Here is a 23496-nt window from a genome sequence, read left to right as displayed (position 1 = left end):
TGGCAGGAAGCTGGTGGTGTTTAGAAGAATGGGACATGAAAACTTCACTTCTCCACATCCCTTCCACAATCCTCGATGGAGGGGCAGAGATGTACTGGAATACTGGTGAAGGACATAGCGACGTATTACAGATAGCAGGAGAGAAATTGGAAAATGCACCATAAGGAAAAGCCAACAGCCCTGTATGGGTAGCTCAGAGAAGGATTTATTGGCTTTGGCTTAGTGAAGCCATGATGCTTAAGCATGAACTTACTAGATGTGGGTCAGAGCTAAGAGGTCTTTGTGATGTTACCTCCAAGACAAGAAGTGATTTAAAAACCTGGATATTGAACAACATATTTCTGAGACTCACCTGAATCTCCCTCTGGCAGCTGGTTCAAGTTAAGCAGTAACAGTATGAAGGTGGAGTTAATAAAACCAGGCAGACTTATGTTTCCTCTGTATAATTGGGTACCTTTGCACATATTTCTAGGGTTTTGTGCAGAACCCTGTGAGCTAACCCTTTGCAGAGCTGGTATGAATCCTCAGGGCTTATTAGCTGAGGCTCTATGCAGCAAGAAAGCAGCTAAATTGCTTCTGAATCTCAGCTAGCAGGGGAAGCAACCTTCTGCTTATAGTGCTGCCCTTAAGCAAAAGGAAGTGTGGAATGACCTTAGTTTCTCTACTTTTATAATCTGATAAATTGCCCATCAAAAAAAAAATAGTTTCTATATAAAGATCTCCATATGCAAGTTAATACTGAACCAATGTTCCTTTAAATTGCCCCTCATGAAAAGGACTTCCTGTGCTACATGTGTAATTATTTGGTAAACTTTCCCACACTTGGAGGTCTGGAACTATGTCTCTGTTGGAAAAAAATGGTAGGTTCTTCTGTCTCAGATAACAGTGATGGATTGGTTCCTGTCCCATATAAAGAGACAACACTTTGAAATTGAGCACTTTTCGCTTTGGAACAAAACAGGCAAGTTAATAAAGAACCTCCACAATCTCTCATATTGGTACTTGCCTACGGAGGGCTGATACTTCTCCAGGGCTTTAATTTACTTTTTGTGAAGAATCTGCACTTTAATTGTGGCCTAGTGCAGACATGGTTCAAACTCTAAAGATACTGGAATAGCAGATAGTGTCAGACGACAGTGTCATTAGCTGGTGTCACCTGAACTGCCATTTAACACTGCTTGGTTGGCTTGAGCCTGGGACGTAACAAAGCTTTGCTCTTTGAGACCCTCCAGACTGACATCGTGTTGAACCAACACCTCAAACTCAGTCCCATGTCCAAAGTGAAGGACAAGAGAGGAATCTTCCAGGAGATACTATAAGACTCTGAGTGCTGTTTGTGTGCAAGACAAATTTTTCATGATCTATTATAAGACATCAGACAGATGTCACATTTACCAGTTACCAGGAGAAATCTTTCTCTGAATGCACTTGCTAGCTTGATGCTTTTATTTTCATATAGTGAAAGAAAGGAGGAAACAATCAAAATTCTTCAAAAAAGAAGTAACATTATGACAGATAATAATATTGTAATACTTAAATGGTGTATTATGGCTTTCTGAATCATTGAGCCTTGAGGAATTTACATGCACTAACAGTAGAGTATCTCCCAAAAGAAAAATGCTAAAGAACATGACCATATTTCTGAAATCACCAGTGACACATATTATTTCCTGAAAAAGGCCAGTGTTTGTGAGAAAGTAACATCAGGAAAATGTATTTGTGATGATGCTGGAGCAGTGATAGCTATGGAAACTATACTTTTTCACTATTAGCTGAGTAATATTCTGCATTTATTTTGTGAACAAAGCCACATGACAGGTTTACAAGTTTGGATGTATCTTCATTGCAGTAATGGAAAAACTGAACACAGAATTTTTTTCTTTTTTTGAAAGCTATGACAAGCTTGTGAAAACAGGTGGGAACAGCAGTAAAACCTGCTTCCCTGTATTTCCATTTTACATATCTAAATTTCAACATTTGTCCTTGAAGGCATTAAAAGGAATTTCCCCTTAGCAGTACTCCAGTGGTTAAGGGAGAGAGGGAAGAAAATAAAGCTCTTTCTAATACACAGCCCTAAGACGGAGACAAAGATCAGAGAATGACTTTCCTCCATTTCAATAATGAACCCTATTTCTAATTTCTACCCATAGCACTAAGTAGCAATATTTCAGAATCATCATTCATTCCCATGGTAACATGCCCTGATATTACAAGCAGTTAATTATGTCGTTGCCATGTTGTAGACTGTGGGGTTTATTTACAGAAGGAGATAAACATTTAATGAAAGCATCTCTGAATATATGAACAAAATAAAAACTGCCATTCTATCCCTCATATTCAAAACAGATAGATAATTTCATGGTTATTTTGATAATTTGTCAGCTACAACACATCATCTCTGTCATGAAGTAACTGCACCTGACTGTCATCTGGATCCTCCTTGTAAGGGAAAGAACCTTGGGAAAAGACAGCCAAAAAATCCTCAACTGTCTCACTATAAACCACAAGCAGAATATTCTGTAATTGTTTGACATTGTGATAATTTTGTGGCAAATGATCACTGGATATGCATTTTTATAAGCCTAAATTAATATTGTTTTGTTATAAAGTGACCTGCAAATGCAATGCATCATACAGGAAAAAGAATATTCGTTGAGTAATAATGTCTGAAAAGAAAGGTTTACAACATCAATCTAAAAAAAAGGGAGGTTTTTAAGAATAAGCAGCTTAAATTTTATCAAATTTAAAAGGCAGGCCTGACTGCTTGACTGACATATTCATAATTCATAAAAATGTTGGCTGTTTGCTGAAAGAATTAGTTCTGTACGGTGCCTCAACTCTTATATTCCTGCATGTTTTTATCAACAATTTAGACAACTATTAAATGTATGATAGTTATGTCTGTGGTTAGAAGGGTAGAAGAAAACAGAGAACATCACAGAGTTACCTGAATTATTCATCTAAAAAGCCAAACAGCAAGAAGTGAATTTTAATATCATCAAATGCAAGGAACACATGCGGAAATAAACATTTCCTGATTTTACCCACAGGATAAATGCCTCTGTTTAGAAAGCTGTGATTCACCAAATTTTAAAGGTCATAACATATTATCACCTCAAACTATCACTGTATCAAAGAGCACTAATGTGATGCTGCATTAAAAATATTTAAAAAGAGCAATGCCACATGAGAGTAGAAAGATGACCTTCCCTGTGCTAAGTAACCACTTTGCTGGGCCCAGTGCTGGAACAGCACATCCTGATATGATTAACCCACTGGAAAAGACCTATGAAAATCCTGAAGAATTCAAAGGAAGACCACAAAAGTGATCAGGTCTAAAAAGTAATGCACATAAAATGAAACATAGTGTTCTACTTAGCAAAGACAGTGTTGAGAGATTATCACTGCATGTAGGTAAGTTAAATGAGGATTTTCAACTTTGCTATTAAAAATGCTACATGAACCAAAAGCTAGGTGATGAAGTCAGAAAAATTCAGCCGCAGAGGAAGAAGAAATATCCTTGAAGTTAAGTGTTCTGGCAGTTTACAAGAGGAGTGATATAACTCATCTGCTCTGCAGTTTCTGAAACAAAGCAATTTTTATGGGTAAACAGATACCTGGGGGAGAATCAGATCAGGTGCTGTAGCAGCCCCTGCTAACTTTTCCCTTCAGAAATGACCAGATATGCCCTTGAGTTTTATTTTGCTGCCCTTCTCTGAAGCCCTGAGTAGTGTATGGACACTGGAGATAACCCTCTGGGGGTGCTCTGTGGTGCTGCAGAGAATCCATTTTCTTGCACAGCCTGCTGACATGTGCTGCATGGACGGACAGATTTCAGGTCAGATGGGATTTTGCACATCAGCAAGAATCCTGGTGGGTTTTTTTCCTGCCTTCACGTGGATCATCTGCCGCCTGATTTGGGGATACCTAAACTCATCAGTTTGCTACAAGTGCAGAGGCTGTGAAGGTTGGTGGTATCTCTGTCTCTCTTGTGCTCTGTTTATCATTCCTAACTGTTAATCTCTATAGGATATAAACACATTAGTGTAAGACAAATTTACAAAGTTAATAGTCCATGATGGTGACAAGACACGCAGGAATATTGCGAAGAAGTACAGGGAGTAGACATGGAAGAGACTAGGCTGGCAGGCTCTGAGAGCTTTGCAGGGGTGCCCCAATGCACCCAGCACAGCCCGCAGCCAAAGCTGTCTAATGGATGGCTTTCCCTGTCCTGTGAGGGTAACAAACCACTCCACAATGCTCCTGGGAGACTACTGGCCCTCCATGTTTTTGTTTCCAATATATTAGGGAAAAAGAATTTAACACCTGGATATGATCACAGATCTTATGCTTTCAGTTCATGAATCCAGTGCTGAAAGGCAGACTGCTTCAAGGAGCTTTGGGTTTATTCTGATCTCTGGTGCAGCTATAGTTGGTGAAATATTTATGCTTGGAACTGATACCCTTACTAAACAGTCCTCATCTTCTTTCCCAGAGGAAAGAAACTTCAGCTTTTCTTCTTGACACAGCAATCTTTTCCCCATCATTTCAGTAGCTAATAATTTATCCCCTTGCTTGTTTCTAATCTCATCATCAGTCATGCGCCTTCACAAAAGCAACACAATACATCAGACTAAAGCTTTTGGGGTTAGAGGTTTAGACTTGGCTTTTCAAGGCTGTGATTCCCAACTTTCAAGCAATACAATATTTATAGCTTTTCCTAGGCTTGTAACAGTGGCTAGTAAAACACCCACATAAAAGAAAATAAAAATACAATATGGCTTTTGCATCTGAACCTTCTGACCTGGCAAACTTAGATATCACATGCTTAGTTCTACCCACTGAAATATTCAGCTTTAATTTGTTTTGCTCAGATATTGCAGACCATAAATAAATCTTAAAATTATTGCAGTTTTGCCCTGATTTCCCATCAATGGGGCTTTTTCACATAACTAAATATACTAATGTTTAGAGTTCAGTTCAACACAGTTTAAAAATACCACTTTTATCAAAACCTGGTTAAACATATTTACACTTGATCTGAGTGAAGCTTTTTGTTTACCTTCTCTGATTTGTCTTGGCAATATGTAAGCAGAATTTTAGACTGGAGTATTTGCTGATTCTGTTCCCTATATACTGACTTTTATCTTACTATATTCCTTCTGGTCTGAGACAAATACTAAAAACTAGCCAGCCTATAGTAACACATTTTAACATATCGAAGGTGATCATAGATTATGAAGATGTTACATTTAATGGAAGTATATGAATCTTATACAGCTATTGCTGCACACATCAAGTATTACTGTGGGACTGTTGAACTGCAAATGGACTCCAAAACTGTAAGTTCACATGGTTTGAGCTCCAGCAAGTCTCTTACAATACAAGAAATTAAAGGCATCTGTGCTAAAATGCTTCTTTTTAGTATCATCAGCGGCTATCCTACTCCCAAGTTTAAAAGTATGACAGAATAAAGATACAGTGGCTGGCAGCATCCAATAGAACAACTGAGGACATCAATTCAATCTTCATCATGGCTTATAATATAATATGCACTGTACTACATAAATATTGTTTTAGTTCTAATATAAGCATTGAAAGAGCCTTTGCAAAGACTTACAGGTTAATACAAGGTACTGCACTTACCAAGATGCGTGTTCATCATCTTTGCACAGTATTTGCACATGGCTTCCAAATCATTTAGCTGTCCTTGTAGGAATGAAATCTGGGCCTCTAATTCCTCCTCCTACAATTAAGAGATTATTAGCATTAAAACCCCCAAAATTTCTATCATGCAGAGTAAAAGTAGTAAGTTAAACCTTGACATGCTTAGACCTCTTTTAACTTTTTCTATTCCTTTGTTCTTGGAAAATTTTGTCATTTCACGGAAATAGGGTTTGGTTTTAATAGTTCAGTGTTTATTAGTACTACGCTTTTTCCTTTAAAAGAGTTAAATAAAAATCTGTCTATATTGACCTCAGAAAGGTTAATGATTCAGAATTCCTTTATAGACTAGCTACCTGGTTTTGCTTGTGCAAACACAGTATCACAGTAATGACTGAACAAACTCAACAAATGAGAAAAATTCTAATTTCTGCCAGAGTAATTTCCTCAGTTATTCATTTGAAACCATTTTTTTTTTTTTTTTAATTTCAAGACATATATTTCATGAGACCTAGTACTACATCTCAAGATGCATTACTGCCATATATTTTGGCACACTTATTTTTGTAACACATCATCCTCTATCTGTATTTAATCCCTACACTTCTATGCACAGCCAACTTCATTTTCAGACACCATCTTAAATAACATTTAGGTGAAAACTATTTTTAACACACATACTACAAAGCAATTACTCTAAATTAACAAGGTATGTTTTAAAAATATGTTACAGTGTGGATACTGTAACACGCGTATCAAACAAGGAGGGCCATGGAAAAGAGATACATATGGACTAATTCTTGCTAGATGTTTCAGAGATGTTTATTTCCCCAGCCACATGGCCGGAGCTCTGCCAAGGAACTGCTCAATCCTGGGACCCGAGGGTCCTTGCCTGTGCAGGGGAACACAAAACAACCAATGGGGAACGAGGCTGACCAGGGCCAGAGAAACCCCGTGTCTCCCCCCCAGGGCCCCTCTCCCAGGACTACATGGCAGGGGGGAAGGGACCCCGACAAAAATATGTATCAAGTGTAGTTTAAAACAGGAATTAAAATAAAATTGATTTTAAGGCCCAGGAGAAGCATTAGTATCCAGGTACATGCCCTGCCTAAGCAATGGGAACTACCTCAGCTAAGAATTCCTCTTTGAATGCCTTTGTTTGCTGGTTTACAAATCCATCCAGTCTTGACTTTGAAGAACATACTGCAGAGAAAGGTCACCACTCCTTTGGAAAAATTCCTTCAAAACTAAGTCACAAACAGTATTAAGCAAGTTTTTGTTTAAGTATGCAATTGAATTGAAGATACTCAGAGAAAGCCAAAGTAACTTTTTAGCCTTTTCTTAGGAGCTTTGAAGTTCTATCACAGTCTTGTTTGACGGACATCACTGAGCATTAGAGAGTGAATTACTTCTCAAATGAAAAAAAGCCAAAACTGATCAGCAAGAATAAACAGAATGAATCAGTCTTGATTTAAAGGTACACGTGATCTTAATCTCCATCAGAAACCAAGTCAGAGACAAGTAAAGGAAACGTCACACTAATTTATCATATATCCAAAAGCAATTGATGAATAAAAAGCAACGTAACTGTAGCACTTGCAAGATATAGCAGTATCACTTTTTGCCTACATGCTTTTCCCTTAATAGATATGAAACATTTTTCCTTGCTATTTTTTTATGTTACATACTCTCACGTTTTTCTCCTTATACTTTGACCACTTAGACCTCAAAGGGATTGATTTTATTTGCCAATTTAGAGTTGGTAGGTGACTTCATTCAAAGTCTGGAGTTCTGTCACAGCCTATACAAGCATATCTGCATTGACATTTCTATTCAAGTGATGTTCCTGCAGAGGACCTTTTTCTAGTACAAACAACTATTGACTGCAAGAAATAATCTACCATAAATTTTAAACTGCCACTGGCACTGCAAGCACAACTGTAAGATAGGGAAATGTGACAATATTTGAGTATTCTACTATAAAATAACACAATCAAATTCTAAAATCATTAGCCAGTAATTGAACCTCAGTTTATCTCCTACATGTGAATACGAAAATTTAACTTCTTGTAACAAATATTTCCAGCTCTCCCAGACTATTTTTTTTCTTACTCATAGGTGAGAACCACAGCAAATTGATCTTAAAATGCTTTTGGACAGCTGAGTCCACTCAAACAGAGTCTGAAACCGACCTTTTCAATTATGAACAGTACCTCTTCTTTTGGCAAGTGAGAGCAGTGATGATTAAAATACATCCCCCATTCTTTCCACTCACTGGAATCCAGCGTGGGGAGCAGCAGTGTTCAGCAGACCCAGCAGGCACAAAAGAGGAAGCTGTGGTCAGGGAATCACAGACAGTGCAAGAGGTCTCCTTTCCAAGTGGGAAATCTTGCACAAGGCTGAATGAACTCCCAGTGAGTCCCTGACTTACCTGGCACCCGTGGGAAGGGCACCAAGGAGTGCTGGCAGTGGGATGTGCAAAGAGGCAAGACGGTTAACTTGGCACTTGGCACACAAGAGACCCAGGGCTTTTTGCACAATTAGACAACACCCAAACGGTGATGACTTGATACAGGGCATAACCCCTGCCTCTGCTGTCACCAGCAGTGCTGTGACAACCTCTGTGCAGACTCTTGAGAGTGACCTTCCTGCGGGGGGGTTTGCTCTGTTTTAGTTCCCCAGCAGCAGGTGAGGAGTTGTAAGAAGAGGCAGGTGTGTATTATTGCATTGGGGTGACTGACAAGTGATAAACAAGATCTTTCCAGGCAAAAAACTTCATGCAATAGACAGGAAAAGTGCAACTGAGGCAAAAAGACAGTGGGAAGAAGACATGCACTTCTCAGAGGGAGGGAACAGTAATCTTGTGACTTCTGGCAGCAGAAGGATTGCCCATTGGTGCAGGGCCCAGGCAGCAGAGGGGAAGAACAACTTCCCTCAGAGGAAGAATTTAGGTTGGACATTGTATCAAAGCACCACTAAGGGAAAATCACCACCACCACTGTGGCTGGTGACTCTTCCAGCCTGACTTGTCAGCTAGGGAGGTTTCTTGCTTGTATGGAGCCTTAGTTTATGGTGTTGCAAAAGACTGTTTGGGGTCACCTAATGTTCTGACTTTTTTCCTGCTTATTCATGCGTACACCAGAGACAGGGTCATGTGAAACCATTTTAGTTGAAAAGCGATTTTAGGGCTCTTGAGCAAGGGTGAAGGGGACAGGAACCCTGGTAGTGTTTCTCTTCAATCCTATGGCAAAAGGGAAAAGCCTGGAGAGCAGCAGGTGCACGAGGAGACCACATATGGTTAGATACTTGGTGGTATTAGCTGGGCTTCAACTATTTTACTTGTGGCACCCATTTTGATGAGGAGAGACAACTTAGAGAACACGTCTGCTTGGCAAAGACGGGGAAGAAATCTTTGTGAACAGACTTGCTAACCTAGGGGGGGAGGACTTTGCCACAGAACAGGGACCTAACCCAGAAATACAGGAGGAATCAGTACATACAGACAAGGTAGGCAGAAGATCCACTTGGCTGAGTAAGGAGCTTCTTAATGAACTAAAATGGGAAAAGCACATATGGAGGTGGAAATGGTGGAAATGGAGAGCACCTGTGTGGAAACAATGACAGGAAACAAAGGACAGGCATACAATCATTGTTTGGGCACATGAACAAGACTAGGAAGGACAAAACCCATCTGGAGCAAAAATTAATGGGGGACATTAAGGGGTTACAAGAAAGAATTTTACAAGTACGCAGAGCAGCAAAAGGAGATTCAAGGAAAACGTAGGTCTGTTGCTTACTAAGGGAGATAAGACAATGACAGATGACACAGAAAAGGCTGCAGCACTTGAATCCATACTTGCATCTCACTTTTTAGGCCAACTCTGTTCCCAGACCCCTGCATATACTGTTTGAGAAGGAGAGAAAGGGCTATGGAGGGGGGAGGAACAGAAGTTAGTGAACACCTGAAGAAGCAGTGTGCATTCAAATACACGGGACCACATGGGACATACTTATGGCTGCTGAAAAAACCGACAGGGTGATTGCAACACCACTGGCTACCACCTGTGAAAAATCACTGCTGTTACAGAACATCCTTGATGACTGCAGAAAGGTTAATTTTACACACATACTAAAGAAGAGTGAGGAGGAGTATCTAAGGAACTATACAATGGTTGGCCTCACCTTAGTCCTTGGAAAAATCGTGGAGCATGTCCTCTTGGAATCAATTTCCAACATGTAAAGGATAAGACAATAATCAAGAAAAGTCAACAAGGATTTACCAAGAGCAAATCATGCTTGACCAACCTGGTTGCCCACTATGATGAAATAACTGGCCATGCAGATGAAGGGAAGGAAGTGAATGCAATGGATTTTTGCTTTAGTTATGCTTTTGACACGTATTTTCAAAAGCACTGTCACTTATAATATGATGAAGCACGGGCTGAATGAAAGGACTGTAGGCAGGCTGGATCATTCAGAATCCCAAGCTTAAAGAACAGAGTCAATAGCTCGATGTTTGGAAATGAGCACAGTAACAAACAGACTGCTATGAAGACACTGCTCAGTATCTTCATCAACAGGCTGGATAAGGAGACAGAATGTACACTGAGTAGATTTTCAGATGATTCAAAATTGGGAGGTGTGGCTGCTGTGCTGACTGGTGGAACTTCAACTCACAAACACCATGTGACACATGAAGCCTAGGCAAGAGAAGCCTTTTCGAGGTTTCTGTTTTAGAAATTTCCATAAGTGCAAAATTCTGCACCTGAGAAGAAAAATCCCAACGCACCAGTGCAGACAGGGACGGAACCTTTTGTTTCAGATCTGCTGAAAAGGATATAGAAGCTATAGTGGCTGTTGAGCTGTTTATTATAAAGTTCTCTTCTCATGACTAATGTAAACAGTTGCGCTGGGCTACATTATGAGCAATGTGGTCAGCAGATCCAGGAAAGTCATTACACCCCTCTCTACTCAGTGCTTGTGAGTCCTCGCATTTAACAACGCTTTGGGCCTACAGTTTAAGGAAAATGAGAAACTGGAGAGGGCCCAGGGTAGGGCTGCTATGAAGGCTCCAGGTCTGGAGGAGAGGCTGAAGGAGCAGTGCTTGTTTATTTTGGTGAGAGGAGCTCAAGGGGAATCTACTGGGAGCCTGCAACTACACGAAGTGACAAAGATTATGTAATCAAACTCTTCACAGATGTTATGAAAGGCACTATGGCCCAAAACTGGGTCAAAACATTTGAACCTTGGAAGATTCAAATTGGTCATTAGGAAAATATTCTTCATTAGAAGAGCAGTGCAGGACTGGAAGAGGTTACTTACAGAAGAGGTAGCTTCTATTCAAAGTCACTGACCTGAGCCGATGCTAGTGATTGTCTTATTCCAAGTAGCAACTTAAGCAGAAGTCTCTTTTGTACATTTCTAAGACTAATCTTTTCACAGTACCTTTCTAAGATTGCTCTGTACATGTAAGCAGCCAAATCACAAAGCCCCTCAGGAAAAAGTATATTTTTTTCAGTATTTTAACATCAAATTTTTAGCAGTATTAGATGAAACAACTGATTGATAGCCAGCATAGTGCAGATGCTCTCAGTGCAGTATACACTGCACTTTTCTCTAAGTGCAAACTTTTCATTGTGCTAACAAAATGAGCAGCCTGGATATCATTCTTATTTTATGTACCCATAGCAGTGTTGATTTGGTCTCTTATGCATGAACAGAGACTTATAAATTCTTCAAACATGCCAAATGTAAGTCAGGAGAAATCCAGTATGGCCTGGACCAACCTTTCAGCTGAAACTGCCCTTTCAGCTGATCTGACATGCACAGCACCAGAAACACACGAACAACAATTCCAACTCATTCAACCAAAATACAAAATCAGTGTCAATTTACCAATCAACATGTTCTATAAAGCTCAATATTTTCTAATATTGGGACCTGCATTATGAGGAAGAGAAGCAAATCAAGCAGCAAATCAAACTAAGGAATCACTGCATCAGATAAGGGAGACCAAGATCTGCAAAATTACATATGCAATCTTGCAGAAAAACAACTTAATACTTTCTGAAAATTCAGTCCCAGGGTTTAAAAAAAACTATTACACACCTTCAACACTGTGGATGATGTAGAGACTTACAGATAACCATTAACATCTAGAACTGAACAGGAGAATGAAAAGGAAGTCGTTTATTTGTGATGCTACATTGATTTACATTTCACTAACAATATAAAGCAGGCTGGGATTTATGTGCCCGGTCAAAGCAAGATTCTATTTGAATGCCTTCATATACACATCTCTAACTATTTTCCTGGTTTGGGCAAGACTGAATCTGCAAAAACTTGACTTACATTTTTGTTTCTCATATTTGTCTTTCTTCTTATCCACACAGAGAACTTTGCTTACATTGTTACATTTCCTTTTCTTCTTTTGCCATGAAAACTAATTCTTTTATGATTAATTTTTTTGACATTTCTTTGCTATTTTCTCCCCCAGTCTATACAGTTCTGGTACTCTCCATTTGTCCAAAGCTTGTTCTTCTGTTTTTATTACCCTTCCTTTCATCTATCTTCTCACCTTTACAAAGACAGGTATGGAAATAAATTTTTTATATCCTTCGTTCTCTCCTGAGCTCATAATGAGATCAGCAATGCCTCTCCCATGCCCCATTTTTCACCAAATTTTACTGCATCAGAAAAACAGCTGTGAATAACTGAAAGTGGTCAGTGTAGTCAAGAACAGAAAGTTTTACAGTTTTGACATTGTAATCCTATCCTTTTACAGCTCATGGCTTTACAAGCTGCAATATGGGTTGCAGACCTGGGTAAGGACACTGGAATTTGGCATCCTTTACAAGGTCTGATGACGTAGTTTTGGAAGAAGCCACTCTTTCTCAAAATTGTTTTTATTAGTTTAAACAAATTTTCTCCCAAATACATGACATGTAGCTTAACACAGAAGTATGGAAAACAGGGAATACAAACCCAGAAAATCAGGACTGTAATGCCTTTCTTTCACAATACCATTTAGTTTTCAGTCTCACTATTCAGGAAATGAAAGAAAAATTGTGCTTCTGTCTGTTTTATCATGTAGGAAAGTCAAGAAAAAGCAAACTCTGTTGTCAAAGCTTACAACAATGTATGTCCAAGCATTTCATTCATGTATTCTCAGAATGGCAAAATTCCATTAATCTTATATCTGAATCCTGGATAAGAATTAACTTGGCAGCACTACCAAATGCTAAGTGCTGTGGAAAAGAAACTACCTTCAAAGAGAAGAGTATTTAAAGGTATTTAAGGCATTTAAGCACTAATACTGAAATTTAAAACATAAAAAAACCAATTAGTGGCAGAATTGAGTTGGCAGAAGAGCCCAGTCTTCCTGGGGTCTGTTCTGATGACGGTCAGTGATCGGTTCAGTGAAATGTGGACAAAAAAGGATGTCATGACATAAACATGTGACGGTACTGCCCAGAATACTCTTCCAGACTACACAGATTTGCACATCAGCAATGTCTTGAGCTAGAGGTGGTGTGGGGTTTCTTAGTTTGCTTGTTTGTTTTTTCCTGTAGTTAATAGCTACTTTTCTTATATTAATTTGCCCAGTCACATTTTCAGTTTTTTCAGTATTCATAGTAAGAGCACTCAGGAAACATCCCATAGCTCTTGGCAAATTGGCAGGGCAAATTAGAAAATAATTTTGATTTGAAGTATCAAAATATTTAGAGGAAATAATGGGAAATACTAGATTGATACATGGAAATCCTGAAGTCAGGGACTTGCTAAGGGTCTTTCCAGTACATAAGTTCTTATTCATAAATTATACAGATAGTATACTTTTTGGATGTCAGTAGCAGTTTACAAGTCAAACAAGACTCAGATGCAAGGCATAAATTACTTTCTCATTTAATTTTAAGCAAATTCCCCTGGAGTAAAAAGCAGTGGTTACTCTTTCCATTTTGTGAGAATTTATTTCATTTTCTAATCTAAGAATTAAATACAAGATTTAACCTTATAATCTTGAATCTCTGACAGCTGAATGTTGGTTGACACCCCCATAATTTTTTTATATTCTATGCCAGCCACAGAATAGTCTACAGCATATGCTGACATTTAAACCAGAAACCCCTGTTTCTGAGCACTGAATTACATACAGTTGAACTTAACCCAAACTTTTAATTTATTTTATTTACAAATTTAACTTATCTATTATTTAACTGCATCACTCACGGTCCCTCATCAGGACCAAGGCCTTGCTCTGCTGGGTGCTGTACAAACACAAAGAAAAATCCCGCTTCTCTGAAGGACTTCACAGTGCAAGCCAAGAGACAACAGATGGCTGGAGACACACATATGGGGAGGACATGGAAACAATATGGCTATATTAGTCAGTCTTCTAGACATGGCTTCAGCATGGAGCCAAACAGTTGTTGATGAAAAGGTGGAATTTTTGAGAGAGTTTTCATAAAGCATTTATTTTGCAGATGTTAAGAGAAAGTTTCTTCTTTGTGGAAGGGGCTATGAAATGATTAGATGAAAGTGCACCAAGCACATCAGAGTCAGAGGTGAAATGTATGTTGTCACTTTTACACTGAAATTTTGGTACTCGTGAAATTTTTGCACAAAATGAAATTTTGCGGATATTAATATATTACCCAGGGAGGACATAAAGAAGTTCAGATACTGCCTTCATATACTAATTCCTGCAGAAGTAGAGGTTATGTATTGATTTCCTGTGCTGAACCATTATCTGACAGTATTTATATGCCTATGTGCTAATTAAAATATCCCCATGCTTAATGTATTTCCAAATAACTCATGTTTTGTGTTCTTCACATCTTCACAGCTGCCTAGTTTGTATTATTTTGAATATACTTTCATAAATGTTAAACATTTTAAGCACAGTACTTTCAGCTAAGTTCTACAAACTTGCATTTTGTTCCTTTAGATTGTATGCACAGCAAACATGAACCATGTTTTTATTTGATACCACTTTGACTCCTGCTCATGCTTTTTTTTTTTCCACACCATTTTAACTCGGACTGCTATTCCAGTGTGGTATGAGATAGCTTAAGTAGGAATGTCTTCCTTCCCTTTTTTCTTTTCTACTCTTTAAATTTTCTCTTAATTTCACTAGTGCAGTGTAGTGCTAGTAGGTATAGTTGCTCAGACTTTATACTTACTGATAGTTACATACTTATTTCACTGCTTTTCTGGATCAGAACCCTTAAAGCACAAACAGGTTCTCTGTCAGACTAGAGAAACCTTTTTTTTTTAAAAAATCTCTTTTCTTCTCTGTCTTATCATTACTTTGACCTGTTGCTTTCCAATTTTGCTTTCCGGTAGTACTGTACATCTCAAAATACATCAGAAGACATCAGAGTAAGCACAAATGAATTAGGCAAACAGTAATCCCAGAAGTCTAGGTTTCAAACGTAGTGCTGTCAAAGTTAAAACATTTCAGGGTACAATGTATCTTCTTCTTCTCAAAGAAGTAAATGCAGAAGAGTAATTACCTGTTTTAAAACCCGAAACAGAATTGCCACTGCCAAATCTTTTGTGAACATATATTTGTGACAACCCTCTGAAGGGGGTGGGGGAATGGGACTAGGAAAAAATAAGAAAATAAAATGAAAAATGAAGGAAAGGTCAACAAAGTATCCACTATGACTCCTAGGAGCCAAGCTAAATCAGTTTATATACCAACACAACAACAACAACATACTTGGTTCAGAGTGCTCTGATTGAAAACAAGTATCAAAGACAAGAAAGGAATTTTATAATAGAGATAAAAATGTTCAAATAGAATGAGACCAAGACAAATTTGGCAATGAATTAAAATGCTAGAAGGCATTCACCTGCAAAGGCACGTATTTTTGGGCATTAGTACAGTCCTTACTTCCTCTGTGTGTTCTCTGTAACAACACAGTAAGGCATGGCATCTCACTATACTTCTCCAAGCTATGCACACATAAACAGAACCAAGAGATTATTAATAAAGGATTAAAGGAATAAGAATTTCAGCCTTTCCGTACTTAACATTCACCCTCAAAATAGAGAACAAGCCCCAACAAAATTGACAGGGGCTGCAACTTGGATTCTGAATAACCAATGACCCAGAAACCCTTTTCCAACATCCAAATTTCTAGCATTCTGGAGTTAGCATTTGTTGAGGAGACCCACACTTTCTAAATGCAAGAAGAAGTATGGTTTTCATACTGTTTTTGAATTTGAATATGGGTGACATACATGCACATGTGTATTTTACTGCATTATGCATCTGTAGCTTTCCTGAAATATAAGAAACAAGAATTTGTAGTCAATTATTTATCCTCTTCTTCCAAACTAGAATAACTCTCCTCTTCCTTGCCCCCTAGTTTTAGGAGTTTACATGTTTATTTATTATTCTTTACAAATAAACACTATCCATTTACAATCCATATTTATTTATAAACTCTACTAAGATTGGTGACTTTGAGGCAAAATAGCTGCTTTATTGCATTGATGTATGATTATCAGTTTATTTGATTTATTGTCTCTTAAAATAAAGCTTAAAAATTTGGAAGAAAATGAAAGATGGTGCCTCAGAGGATCTCCCTACACTGACAGATACGTTCAATTTCAATTAAAGTCCTGAAAAGCGCTGAAATTCTGGCTAACAGCTTCTAATCACCAGGTCCTGCTGTTGAATTTCCATCTTGAACTGTTCAAAGCCAATTTGCCAGTGTCACGCTGTTGGAATCAGCTTGGTTTGCCACATCCCACCTTGCCTGGAGATGTTAGTGGCAAAGGACCATGGGCTTGGAAATTCTCCAAAACACCTCCCACTGTCAAACCTATTACTGGAACAGCTTCCAGGTGCACCAGCCTCACTGTTCAGAGCTAGAAACCAGCAACTGTACTACTGGAGCATGAGAAGGACTTGTTTTCATCTAACCTGGGTACATTTTCCTCTTAAAAATATTCCACTTGTATGATCAGACAATTTTTCCTTAGTAGGAAGATGGGGAAGGATAAATACGACTAATGGAGAAAGCTCCTGCCTGGAGACAAGGAAGGCAGGGATGGAAAGAAACTTCTGCCGGCAGACACAAGACATGGGAGACTTATCTACCTGCTGCCTGCACAAGTCCACCTGCAAGCACTGCATTCTGGGACTGCCAAGAGACAGTTTAAAAACGAAACCCATAAAAATCTGCAAGGTCCATGGAATGCAAAAAGCTGTGCATAACTCGTTGCGGATTGTAGGCACTGAACAGCTGAGAAAATAGGTAGTATTCCACTTGGTAAGGGAATAGATAAGAACAGAAAGAGCTGTAGGGTACTAGGAGTTATCCTTTGAACACAAATGCTGATAAAAGGCTTCTCTCAGTGCTGCTGTTGAGATTGTTGATTTAAGAGTATCAGAAAATTTCTTCATAAATAAAAAACTGATACATCAATTTAGATGGTATGGCTGTAAGCATTTTGGAAATAGTTATAAATAAACACATAGGCAAATGATAATCCCATTTCCTCCATTACATTCAGTATCACATCTGAGGGACTTTCTGCCCATCTGTTACACACATTGCTGGCCTTTAAGGCTGCATAAGCCCACTGTGGCAAATGTAAGAGAAATGTGAACAGGGAAATAGTCTCGCCATTTTATGATTTTCGAGCACTCTGAAACAATGTGGTAAGTGTTGCTGAATGCATATGGGGATGGTTAGGGATATGGAATGATTAATACATAGAAATTCTGCAATTAATTAAAGTTTGTGCTCCATGCTTCAGTATTATAATACTAACGTATTTGCTTGAACCTTACTGAAAGAGTTGATTAGGTGTGATGTACTTACATAAGTATACTTCTTGATTTTGCTGCCTGAATAAGCTTTTTAATACACACACAGTTCAACATACACAGCCCTTTATGAAGGACTCTCAAAGTCCTACACTCTTTGTTAAACTCATACTCATTTAAATTCTTTTTAAGCATCAGTTGCAAAATAGTTTCACTATATCTTCCTCTGGTCAGGCTCGATGTATTTGACCTTTGCTGTGATTCCTAACATGATTGAGGATGTAGACCAGAGCAGGATTATTTATTTAAGGGTTTTAGAATCTCTAATTTTTCAGAGTTTAAGGAAGGTAAAATTTAAGTATAGTGATTATATTGGGGCTCTAAATATACACCACTTATACTACATTGTTAAAATAACAGAAGTACAAGTCTTGTTGTTTTGATAGGGAATTGTTTGATTTAACAAAATGCAGACAAAAATAAGAATCAAGCTATTAAATGCATAGCCACATCCTATTCCAGTGGGAAAAAAAAGTCTTCCAAACACAGAAACCCTTTCAGCTCAAAAAACTCCCAAATAAAACAACAGCCTGGTTTAGAGGCATGTGTCTCATCCACATCCATGTTTTTGTTGAGAGTTCAGTGCAGGTCTCTCAGCTCTGCACAGAAATGGACAGTAATTTCATGGTGTTATCTTAAAAGAGCAGGATGAAGAGATGAAATTCCCACTGGAAAGGAAAATGGGGCAGCTCAAGTTACCAACACAGACCCTCTGGTATGTTTTTCTTTGCCACTGGGATGCTGAAACATTAACTTCATGATTAATGTATGGAAAGACGATGGACAGAGCAAATCCTGTACCTCTGCTGGTAGCATGGTTGCTGTGAAGTGTCACACTTCTAGTATCCTAAGTCACTTTGATCCTTTTGTAAACACTGCTGATGGTCTCATTCATTCTTGATTTTCGTAATTTTTAAATTCTGACAGTTTAGGGCTACCCAATAATGTTTGAAGTCCTTATTGCCTTTTCCAAGTGGTATCATTCTGCTTCAGTGCAGAATCTGAATCTTTTGTACCAGAGAAAGACAAGTTTACATTGACATTTTTAAAATATTCCAAATGGCCCCACAGGTCTGTTCTGTATACATGTTTAATGCTCGTAATATGACAGAAAAAGCACTGCAGAGCCACTTGGGTTTTTATTAATCTTTCTTTTTCTAAGCAATTAACTTCCAGTTTTTATCACAGTACAGTTTCTTTTCCCTGAAATGAATCACTCCAAAAAAGATAAGGAGCTCTAGGATTCAAAGCTGCCACTCATGCATACAGCTGTTGCTTCATTAAATTATAAGAAACTTGCAAGTATTTCTAATAAACTAAAAAAGGCAACTTATTTTTTCTTCTACTCTTTTCAGCTCTTTCATTTGAGTTACAGGATGTTGTTTGAGCCAGAGGAAGGCAACCAAGAAAAAAACCATACTTCCAAAATACCTCAGAGGTTTTTCTACAAACTCTGTTCATGTGACCCATCAGCATCTGAAATTTAATATTCTTTTCATCTAACCCTAAAATTAGACAAGCACCAAAGTATTAAATAAATTGCATTTTTTTTGTGTCTGAATTGGCCTGTCACATCAGAATAAGGGAGACATATGTCCTCCAGTATTAACTACAGTTAAACATGAAGGCATTAAAGTATTTTAAACTTAATGGCATTGAGAATAATCAACATGTCTGTAACTTTAGGCCTAACAAATCCAATATACTGATCAAGGCATTGGATGATGTATACAGACAAACTAACTTATTCTGGGCACATTTTATGATGCTTAATGAAAAAAACACATTTCATTATAGCATTTGTACTTCCAAATAAATGCTTGGCATTGCTAAGTATGAACTGACAAGTATTTTGCTTAAAACATTGTAAAGAAATTGTAAAAGTGACAGTCAGGGAAAAGATATGGTAACAAAAACCATCTCCAAGATGTGTACCATGCACAAAAGGCATGTTCTTCTTCAAAGGAATTTCTGCATACATGGTTTTCTTTGTGTGGTTGCCTAGTATTTCTTTTATTATCTCTTTGGTTTTCATATACCACTTCTACTTGAGCAGAACTGTCAACTTTGTATGCTTAAACTCAGGCTCTTAAATCAGTAAAGCAGATGCCTATTTAATTGAAAATAATGGCATACATTAATTTTCTAACCTGTAGGGGTACTCATAACTAACTTCAAATCAGTCAGACTAGCTATGTAAATCACAGACAGTAAAAGTTGTTTATACGTGCTTGTGGGGACAATAGCATATGTTGTCAAATTTGATTTAATTAAAAAGTCTGTGTAATCAAAACCAGCATGATGCATGACACTTCTGTTCAGGATATTTTTGCTAAGAAATGAGGATTCTGATTGACCATGTTTGTAAATTATTTTAGTAAAGAAAATTAACTGCTCCAGATTTTCCTTAGAAATGTTTCCTTCTTGGGAATTTTTTAACAAATATATTTTCCAAATGGGTAATTTGATTTTTCTTAAGTTGAAACCTTTTATGTAGAAATTTACTTGTCAAAATACACAGTTTCCCCAAATTAAAACTTTCTTTTCAGTCAAATCCACATTTTCCTACTTTTTTTCTTTTTAATGAAAGTTTAAAAAATGTTTATATTGTTTGACTCAGAAGTTTTCTCTCAGGCACATCTCCATGTCTGAAAGCAATTTACAGAAGATTCTGCCAGAAACTGGGACCAGGCAACCATATTTGCCAGAATCAACATCTAAGCAGCTTTGCTATTTGCTAAAAAGAGGGGTAGACTTTCTTTAATGGTTGCTGGAGACATAAACGAAACATAATGAGAAATAAATGGACCACAAATGCGCCCTATTTCACAACTCTGCCGAAAAGTAGAGGGCAGTAGGCTAGGAGAGGAACTTTTGCAGGACTTTATTCCAGCAAGACTGAACCATTCAGAAGATAGTGGACACTAGAGTGCATTACAGATTAAAATTTCCTGTGTTTGTTTACAGGAAAACAGCTCCAGAAACTGCTGCTTAAGTTATTCCTGTCAGAAAGCCACAAAGGATACAAAGGAGCAGGGAACCATCTCAATGCTGGGCACAAAACAGGCTTCCAAACCCATTTGGTGGACCTCACATTAACATACAGCTTTGTGCCAGTCAAGAGCAACATGAAAAACATCAGCATGCTACAGGCTGCCAGAACATGATCTGATATTGTGCATTCAGCCCTGAGGCTGTAGATTCATTTCTTTAACTAAATAAAACAGGGAACATCTGTTTCTGGTAACAGAAATAAAGAAGTCGCTACATTGATCTTTGCATCTGAGGGGAAAAAAAATATGTAGAAGAATAAATATAACCCAAATGCAAATAAATATAACCTTAAGAAGTCCTTAGTATGATAAATGGACACAGTGTATTCCTGGAGGCAATGAAACAAGTATCAATTTTGTTTGTAACTCTCACAGATAAAGCCCAACTTGTTGGACTCTCTTCAGGAAAGAAAGAATTTAGACATGTCACATTCCTCCGTGGGAGTTTATCCTCTCCAGAATCCCAGAATGGCTGACGTTGAAATGGACCTCAGAAGCTCATCTTGCCTAACCCCACACTCAAGAAGGGCTACCAAGCATGGCTGGCTGCCCAGGATTAGTGTCCAGATGGCTTCTGAGATCTCCAAGTGTGGAGAATCCACAATCTGCCTGCGTAACCTATGCCAGTGCTCAGCCACTCTCAAGAGCAAAAGAAAATGTTTCCTTGACGATCAGACATCCTCCTGTGTTGCAGCTGGTGCCCATTGCCTCTAGTCCTGTCACTGGGCACCACTGAAAAGAGCCTGGCTCTGTTCTCTTTACTCCCTCCCTCCAGATACTGAAACACATTGGAGAGATCCCCTCTGAGCCGTCTCTTTTCCAGGCTGAACAGTCCCAGCTCTCTCAGCCTTTCCTCACAGGAGAGATGCTCCAGTCCCTTCATCACCTTTGTGGCCCTTTGCTGAACTTTTTCCAGTATGCCCATGTCTCTCTTGTACTGGGGAGCCCAGTGCTGGACACAGAACTCCAGTGCAGTCTGACAATGACATTCCTGTTCATCTCATGACACTATTACAGTAACACACTCTGCTCTGTGAAAATAACTTATTTTAACTGCATGTTAAAGGATGTATTTTTACACATGCATTCCACTTCCACTTTGCTTGGAAAGGGTTTGTATTAGAAATACAAGGATGAAGAGAAAATGGATTATCTTTCATCTGCCACACCAAGAATATCTGATTTCAAAACCATCTTTTTGTAAAGAGATTGATGCATGGCAACGTTCCAACAAAGGTAATTTCCCTAATACTTAACACTGTAATCTGTATAATTATTAGATTAAAAATGTAAACCAGCTCAGTTTGATAAATAAAACAAAGATGTGGATCCATTATGTTTTCAAGACTTCTGCTTCCAGAAAACATGGAAAAGAAGCAATTGTACAACTGGAGAATACTGATGCAACTACTTTGGGACCTCAGGAAGAACTCTTTAGGATCTTCTACTCTACATGGAAAATGAAGTACCATGAACTTTACAGGAAAACAAAATCCAAACATTTTCTTGTGCAGCAGAAAACAGATTTAAACAAACCTTTTACTCTTGGATCTGCTACAAATTCCATTTTGCCATATTAAGCGTCAGTCAAAAACTGAACACAAGGAAATGGTAGCCTAAAACCTTTTCTAGCTCTTTAATCATAAAATGCTAAAATATAAATTACATATCACAGTTCAAAGAATTATTTTGAAAATCTATGCCCTGCTTTGTTTATCATGATTATGAATCCACTGAAAATGATCATAAAGACAACAAATCTGTTATAATGAATAACTCTTTATCCAAAATTCTTGATGAAAACATTTATAAAATACCCCAAATCTGGGACATTGTTTACCCGGAAAACATGTTAATAATGAATGGATTTTAATTGAGTATGAATATATAGTGGTACATTCTCCTGCCTCCTATTAGAGGACTAAGGAGGAATTATTCTTAAATTTTACGGGTGCAAAACCCCCAAGTTCTGGCCTGGATAAAAGCTGCAAATGAAAGCTGTATTTAGATCTTGTTAAGCCACATAAAAAGAAAAGTTCAATACTGCTGTATTTATTTTTCTTCAACTCATGAGGACAAGCAGAAAGAAATTAAATTGTTGTTTTAGCTTTAAATTAAATTCAACATGTTTTAAATGGTCACAAACCAAAATTATAGCTTCTTGTTGACTAACCACAAAACACAGCTTTTCTTTAGACAACAGTAAAGCATTTGGAACAAGAATTAAACACCCTCATTCAGTGAACAAAAACTGAACAAAGTTGCACAAAGTTGTGCATTTCATTAGAACGTTTTGAATATCAAACTGAAAACATGATGTGACTATTAATAAAGATTCTGCTGTTGAAAATAAAAAGCGCTGAGAAGTTCAGAAGAAATTTCTGTGCAGTATTAGCTCTGAACACCTGAAGAATGCTGTAACAGAAGTTTTGGCTATTACAATTCCTACTTATTGAAATCAATAGGGAGTTATTTGAGCCTACATTTGTGAAAAAAGAATGGAGAAAACCACTGTGCCATCACCTTACAAAAAATACAACTTACTACATCTGCTATATAACTGTTCTCTAGTCAGCAGAGAGACAAAGGGAAATGTGTTTAGAGACTAAACAAGGATCCTCATGTTCCATGGAATACCTAGTTTATCACAGTAGTGTTCCTAAAATATCTTGTATGGGATGAGAATTTCTTTGGAACATACCCATGAGAAGAGCTGATTTTCTTGGATGAGAACAACCTGTTTAAATACTAGCTTCTTGTGACCAAATGGAAGGTCAGAGCTGCGCAAGAAATAGAACTGTGACTGTAGACTACAGATGCTACAGGCACTGGGAAACCTCTGATGTATTAAGGAATTTCAGGGACAACAGATGGACATGTTTGGATCTGCTGAGCATTCAAGCTTCCCACTGAACTGCTTATTAACTTCAGGAC

The 23496-nt window shown here is 38.0% G+C and overlaps 1 protein-coding gene across 9 annotated transcripts in view; it reads right to left on the bottom strand.

Annotated features, from left to right (window-relative positions):
- The window catches only part of TBC1D5 (TBC1 domain family member 5), a 317984-nt gene that overhangs the window by 19072 nt on the left and 275416 nt on the right, over nucleotides 1-23496 (bottom strand). For 7 of the 9 annotated variants that reach the window (XM_048302259.1, XM_048302268.1, XM_048302273.1 and 4 more), the window contains 2 exons: nucleotides 9847-9879; nucleotides 5647-5746 (listed from right to left, as the gene is read on the bottom strand). In XM_048302259.1, the coding sequence (XP_048158216.1) occupies nucleotides 5647-5746; nucleotides 9847-9879 (133 nt within the window). The remainder of the gene's footprint in view (nucleotides 1-5646; nucleotides 5747-9846; nucleotides 9880-23496) is intronic. The other 2 variants (XM_048302299.1, XM_048302311.1) reach the window with 1 other exon arrangement.

Source organism: Corvus hawaiiensis, chromosome 1, assembly GCF_020740725.1.
Source record: "Corvus hawaiiensis isolate bCorHaw1 chromosome 1, bCorHaw1.pri.cur, whole genome shotgun sequence".
In the NCBI taxonomy this organism is placed as follows: Eukaryota; Metazoa; Chordata; class Aves; order Passeriformes; family Corvidae; genus Corvus; species Corvus hawaiiensis.
Note: the sequence above shows the minus strand (reverse complement) of the source record. Positions and strands in the feature narration are given on the sequence as shown.